At 36.6% G+C, this 7,086-nt stretch overlaps 1 protein-coding gene across 2 annotated transcripts; it reads left to right on the top strand.

The window, feature by feature from the left end:
* Window positions 1-2,363: 2,363 nt before the first annotated feature.
* Window positions 2,364-5,457, top strand: LOC143626334 (U-box domain-containing protein 4-like). Of its 2 annotated transcripts, none has more exons than XM_077096462.1 (4): window positions 2,364-2,657; window positions 2,740-2,853; window positions 3,622-5,277; window positions 5,374-5,457. In XM_077096462.1, the coding sequence occupies exons 1-4, from the start codon at window positions 2,379-2,381 to the stop codon at window positions 5,419-5,421; spliced, it is 2,097 nt and encodes a 698-aa protein (XP_076952577.1). In that variant the 5' UTR covers window positions 2,364-2,378; the 3' UTR covers window positions 5,422-5,457. The 2 variants fall into 2 exon arrangements, with proteins under 2 accessions (XP_076952577.1, XP_076952576.1); XM_077096461.1 differs by having other exon boundaries at window positions 3,610-5,277.
* The last annotated feature ends 1,629 nt before the right edge of the window (window positions 5,458-7,086 follow it).

Raw genomic sequence — 7,086 nt, 5'->3', positions numbered from 1 at the left:
GGAACGGTATCATCTTCTTGTATCTTATCTTCTCTAGCAATTTCTCTTTATATACACATATTCAGAGCAATCTAGTCTGATTCTCACGCCGGAGGGTGGTCACAAGGAGGAACCCCCCCCCCCCCCTCTCAGTGACGAGCTCACGGTGTCTGTTTTGCAGGTCATCAGAATAACCATCTCTGCCAGACCAAACCCTCGTGGGAAACATTACTTAATCCCCAGATTATCCGTAATCTACTCGGAGTCACTTAGTGTTTCTTCATATTCCTTTATAATGGAAGACCAACAACAATCAATTGATGACCACAATACACAACTAAATAACTAATTCCACCTAAAATTGGAATGGAATATAATAATTCACTTACAAAAAATCATCAACAATTAAAATTTCAAATTATTATTCACAACAATTAACCGATAATCTCACTTAACTTAATTAATTTCCACCTCATATTTTATATATATATATATATATATATATATATATATATATTAAAAACCAAATAGTAGTTAACTCATAATATTTACTTTTCATGAAATAAACCAATTATTTCTTTACATCTGAGCAAAACTTTCATTAAATTTAATTAATTTAATAGGTAGTTATAATCTCTCCATACCACTATACAATTTAATTTTAAAATTAAAAATTTCATTTATTTGTAAGATTTTTAATTTCTTTGTTTTATGCATATATTTATTTATTTTGACATATTTTAACTTTATCGAAACCGATCTAAGTTAACTATTATATATTTTTAACTTTTTTTTTTCTTTTTTCAATGTCATGTCACTCTAAATTTAAAAAACAAATGACAATGTTTCTATGTACGTCTCAATATAAATTTAATTCAATATCGACCTCATGTAGCGCACAATCAAAACACGTATGTCAGCTATAATATATTTTTATTTTCTTCACTGCAACTTAGTTAATTTTGAATAAAGACAACCTTATTTCACCGTACGTTTCGATATTAATTTTATAATAACCGAACCACCATAACGCGCGGACAAACTCTGTTAATTAACTTCATATTTTATCATGTCTCCATCACGACGTGCGGGCTAATCTGTATCAACACTCCCGCCACGAAGCGCGGGAATATTTACTAGTTAACTAATAAATTTCTAGTTTTTAGTTTTGTTAATAGACTAATTCAATAGTCTAAATATTTTACGCGTTTTGAAATAAACTTCCAACTTACTTAGATTTGGTCAATTAAGACTTGTGTCTTTGAATATTCTTTGGTCTTCGAGTGTATATATTCGTAGTGGAATTTGATCGTTTTTAAGTTTTAAGTCATTTACACATTCATTCAATTCTCTTTATTAATCACTTGATTCCTGTTGCTTATGATAATAATAATAATAACAACAACAACAATCGTCGTAAGTCAGTTCTATAATCTATTTCACTGCTTTGCTTTGATTGATTCATCATTTAATTATTCATCTTCATCCGTTAAGCTTTTGTCAGACGGTTCGTGAATGGCTAACCGGACAAAAGTTTCCGTTTGTCAAGTAAACGAACTTGTTTGTAAACAATTCACAAATACAAACAACGCTTTATATGATTTGGATAATCAAGAGTGGCCAGTGTCAAACGGTTCGGTCTAGCTACCAAGCATCTGTTGGTGTTTTTTTCTTTTTCAAATGCATATGTTGATTTACATATAAATTAATTGATGTTTTGGTCAAAAGGCCTTGTTTATGTTCATGTTCGTCCATTACAATGTTGTTGAGACCAGATCGTACCGGGCGGTTGGACCGGTCCGACCGGTATTTGGTCAACCGAACCGGTTCGGCTACCAGAAAACCGGCCGGTTCACCGATCCGATCAGGAACCGGACAGGTTGAATCGGTTTATTATGATTTTTTTTTTGAAAATTCTATTTTTCAACCTTAATCATCGTTTTTAGAGAAAAGTGATTCGCCCGGTCCAACCGATTCGACCGGTTGAACTGGTGAGCCTATTGCCCGGTCGGTTCGCTGTCAGATTTGGTTATGAAAACATTGGTCCATTAAGCTTTTGTCGGACAAACAACGGTTCACAAACAGCTAACTAGACAATATTTCTTGCTCATGTACGTTCGCCAAGTAAATGAACTTGTTCATGAACAGTCCATATTTCACAAACACAAACAATGCTTTATATGAGTTGGCAAATTTTACGTGATCGGTGTAACGGTTTGGTCCGGCTGTGTTTTTTTATCATTCATATTCATATGCTAATTTACATAAAACTTAATCACATAATACTCACATATATTTTTGTTTTTATAGTTAATAATTTTGCTTCATGTTCGTTCATTTATTAAGCGAGCTTCCATTATTGTCTTCATATTAATGTCAGGTGTTGGTTAACTGATGCAATGGAGATATCACTATTAAAAACACTTTTGGAAAACATATCTAGTGTTCTTGATCTGTCATGCCAACAAGATAACATATTTATAGAATTTGTTCAAAACTATTACATCAAGATTGAAGAAGTGTTGAAGCTACTTAAGCCGATACTTGAGTCTGTTATCGACGCTGATGTGGCATCAGATGAAGCACTTCAAGACAACTTTGCAGGCTTGAATCAGTCTGTTGATGAACTCAAAAAGATTCTTGCAGACTCTCATCCATTAATGAGTAAACTTTACTTTGTAAGTTTGTATGAATAGTTTTTTTATATAATATATATGATATTGAAATATTGTGTTAGTGACCGGTTTATCTGATTCGAAGGTTTTGAAGGTCGAATCGTTGTTTACAGAAGTTCAAGCCCGTGGCGTTGACCTTGTTGACTTGCTTCAGTCATGTGAAGAACTGCCTGTTGGACTGAGTTCAGCATCACTTGAGGTATATTTATAAATTGCAGTTGAAACCGAAATAACCAAAAGCGATGGTTTGGTTTTATGTCTTTTTAAAAACCAAATTTCTGGTTCGGTTTTGATTTTGTGTCTACTGAAACTGAAAACATAGAACCATGAAAACCAAACCGATTTATATAACTAAGCTCAGCCAGTGAAAACGAAAATAAAACGACTTTTGTTGTTGAATTTATGGATGATATACTTTATTTTTTTTAATAAAAAAGTTGTGCATGAAACTGAAATAATTGGCATAACTGAATCCAACCCAAAACCGAAGGTTTGATTTTATGCTTTTTTCGAAAACTTAATTTTTGGTTCATTTTTGCATCCACCGAATAAAAAAAAGAACCAAACCATAAAAACTGAACCAAACCTGTAAAAAAAAAAAACTTTGTTAATGAATTTAAGGATTATAACCTTATTTTTGAATGTTATGTATTCATAAAAATATAATAAATTTTGTAGCCCAAAATTTGTAAACCCAAATATGTGATAGTCAATTAATAATTAATTAATAAACAAAAAAGTTCAGGCTTAAAGTTTCGTGGCCAAATTCATTATTCTGGGCCTTTCCTTTCAGCAAGCCGAAATGGCAAAACTGAAAGAAAACCGAAACCTGACGGTTTTCAAAAACCAAACTTTTGGTTTCTGGCACAGTTTGAACCCAAAACCGGCCCACGCACACTGCTACAGCGAACTTTTATGTTCATGACCTTTTTTAAAATAACATAATCGATTGCAGCATTGCACGGAGAATATTAAACACATGGGATACGAAAAGCAATCGGATATTATCTCGAAAGCTATAAAAGATCAAGTTGAAGGCATAAAACCGGTCTCGGGTATCAGGTCAAAAATTGCTGACTTGCTTAGTTTAAACACGAACCAAGAACTTTTAATCGAGTTAGTCGCTCTCGAGACGCTAAAGGAGAATGCAGAACAGTTAGAACATATTAATGATGTAGAGAATATTGAACAAATTATTAATCTTGTTACTTTCATGCATGACTGCTTTGTTGAAACAAAGCAGTCAACAAAGCAGTCGCAAGGCTGCAACACGGTCCCGGTCCCACCCGACTTTTGCTGCCCGTTATCACTCGAACTCATGACCGACCCGGTGATTGTGGCATCGGGTCAAACGTACGAGCGAGGGTATATTCGTAAATGGATTGATCTTGGTCTTAGAGTTTGTCCCAAGACAATGCAGACCCTTGTGCACATTAATCTTATTCCTAATTACACGGTTAAGGCGTTAATCGCAAGCTGGTGTGATTTAAACAATGTGGAGAACTTAAGTGGGCCCCACCATGAAGAATATTCTCTCGAGGAACGAGAACGTCATGCCCGTTCGTGTTCAGAAGATTCCGTGCCTGGAGTGTCAGAAAACGGGCACGAGGTGTCTGTTGACTCTGTTCCACCGCTAGCTAAAGAAAAAGCAGCTAAAGAAAAAGAATCTTTAGCTGGCGGTGGAGTGGAGCAGGAACCAAACCCGAGTGAATACTCACCGGGATTAAGAACCCAGTCACGAACCAGAATATGGAATAGACCTTTCCAACCGTCTCAACGATTCGGGCCAAGAATCGGGTTGGTTAGCGAACCCGAAGTTGAAACACAAGTTGAACAACTAGTTGATGATTTAACTAGCACTTCACTTGAAACGGTTAAAAACGCCACGCTTGAACTCCGGTTACTGACCCGAAATGATAAAGATATACGAAACGTAATAGCAAAATGTGGGGCGATCGCGTTATTAATCGAGCTTCTACATTCACCCGACACAAACATCCAAGAAAATGCCGTTACGACCCTTTTAAACTTGTCGATAAACGACGTAAACAAGACCATAATCGGTAACTCCAACTCACTCGGCCCGTTAATACACGTCCTCGAAACTGGGAGCTCGGAGGCTCGGGAAAACTCGGCTGCAACACTTTTTAGCCTATCGTTAACCGAAGAAAACAAGATAAAAATCGGGCGGGCTGGGGCGATCGGGCCGTTAGTTAAGTTACTAGCGAACGGGACCCCGAGGGGGAAGAAAGATGCAGCCACAGCTTTATTTAACCTATCTACATTCCACGAAAACAAGGCCTGTATTGTTAACGAGGGTGCGGTTAAGTTTTTCGTGGAGTTGATGGACCCGACAACCGGGTTGTTTGATAAGGCCGTTGCGGTTTTGTCAAATCTAGCTACAATTCCCGAGGGTCGGGCCAAGATCGGTCAAGAGGGTGGGATACCAATGTTGGTTGAAGTCGTCGAGTTGGGTTCGGCTCGGGGTAAGGAGAATGCGGCTGCAGCTCTTTTACAGTTGTGTACGAATAGTAATCGGTATTGTAACATGGTCCTTCATCAAGGGGCGGTCCCACCATTGGCCGCTTTGTCGCGGACGGGTACACCGAGAGCTAAAGAAAAGGTACTTTTTATTTTTTTCTGTTTTGGTTCGGTTTTTTCTGTTTTAATTCTGTTTTATGTTTTTTAATAATGTGGGGTTGGTTTTGTTACCGTGTAGGCGCAATCGTTGCTTAGTTACTTTAGGAACCAACGACGGAGCAAGTAGCGAAAGTTAGTCGATTTTTCGGGTGCAACTATGTTGTTGGATAGTTAACAAATGATAATTTCTGATGATAAGAATTTATAGTAGAGATGATGTTACGTATGATGATTAATTTGTTATTATTTGAACTCACAAGAGTTGTATGTTGTAAAGAATGAATTTTAACGAATGGTTAATGAAACCATTTGGAAATAAGTATTGGCTTTTAGTCTTAAGGTAATAAGTATTGGCTTTTAGTCTTAAGGTATATTGGTTTTTAATGATCCCAACTATTGTCTTTTGGTAACTATTGGTCTCAACTAATGAATTAGCTACTGATGGTCCCAACTTTTAAAGTATTTGTTCCTAATGGTCCGCGACTAACTGAATCCTAACGCCGTTAGTTTCAGGTTGTCGGGAAAACGTTTTTGGCCAGAAAATTCAAATTTGTTACCAGAAAACACCACCTGAACACCGTACTCACCACCAATTGACTCACCGCTAACCAACTACCACCACTTGAGCGCCATCAACCGATTCCGACGGATGGTTCTAGGGTTTCCGGCGACCACAATAATTGGGGCTTTTACTTGGAAAATATTCCTAAAGGTCCAATACGAAGTTACCAAGATATTTGGGACGAAAATGTTGAGTTTTCGAGGAAATAATTGAGTTTTCTGGCAAAAACTGTTTTTCCAGCGACCTGAAACTAACGACGTTAGGATTCTGTTAGTTGCGGACCGTTAGAAACAAATACTTTAAAAGTTGGGATCATTAGTAGCAAATTCATTAGTTGGGACCAGCAGTGACCAAAAGACAATAGTTTGAATCATTAAAAACCAATATACCTAAGTCTAATGATTTTCTTTCTAACTTTATTTAATGTTTTAAATCCATATATATATTAGTTAGTTAAAAAGAGGTAAAGTAGTGGTCCTTTGGATGAACAAATTCGATATGGTACCGATTGTTATATGTATCGGTTCGGCACTGGTATCGAAATCAGTACCGATTTGGTACCGTCGGTATCGAATCGGTACAAAGGTTTTGAGTTTTCGGGGCCGGTACGGTACCGGTATTTCCCGAATTTTACCTTAAATATCGATACCTGTACCAAAAATTTGTGATTTTCGGGATCAGGATTTTCGGTACCAATACGGTACCGAGCTCATCCCTAGTGGTCCTAATTAGAGATGGGCAAATAAACCGATTAACCGAACCGACCCAAAAATCAAACAGATTCTAAACCAGTTTGAAGCCGGTTTAGAACCGGTTGCAACCACATGTGACAGGTCGGAACCGGTGTAATTTTCTCAGCTGTTCCAAACTGGCTAGCTGAACCGAAACCGGTCGAAACCCGAAGCAAAACCGATCAAAACCCTAACCGAAAATGATCGTAACCTAGTCAAGAAACCAGTTTTTATCCGAATCGAAACCGATCATAAAACGGTTTTGAATTTTGTTAAACAAACTAAACCAGTTTCAACCCAAACTGGTTTTAAGTTTTATACCGGTTTATGCACCGCTAGTCCTAATTGAAAAGTATTATAATATGTAATTGTTATCATCATTAGATTGAAATTACAAGTACAATTTTAAACCAATCACTTTTTTTTGTTTTTTTTTAATACCATGTTTAATTATAAACCATGTTCACAACGCTTGTTTTATAAGTTGGTTAGTTAAAAT

Source organism: Bidens hawaiensis, unplaced genomic scaffold, assembly GCF_021521415.1.
Source record: "Bidens hawaiensis isolate Kalapana, Puna unplaced genomic scaffold, B.hawaiensis_p1.1 tig00004357_1, whole genome shotgun sequence".
In the NCBI taxonomy this organism is placed as follows: Eukaryota; Viridiplantae; Streptophyta; class Magnoliopsida; order Asterales; family Asteraceae; genus Bidens; species Bidens hawaiensis.
Note: the sequence above shows the minus strand (reverse complement) of the source record. Positions and strands in the feature narration are given on the sequence as shown.

Coding starts and splice junctions, on each gene's coding strand:
- LOC143626334 (XM_077096461.1), top strand. CDS start 2,379: ATGGAGATATCACTATTAAAAACACTTTTGGAAAACATATCTAGTGTT. Junction 2,658..2,739: donor TAATGAGTAAACTTTACTTT/GTAAGTTTGTAT, acceptor TCTGATTCGAAG/GTTTTGAAGGTCGAATCGTT. Junction 2,854..3,609: donor TGAGTTCAGCATCACTTGAG/GTATATTTATAA, acceptor AATCGATTGCAG/CATTGCACGGAGAATATTAA.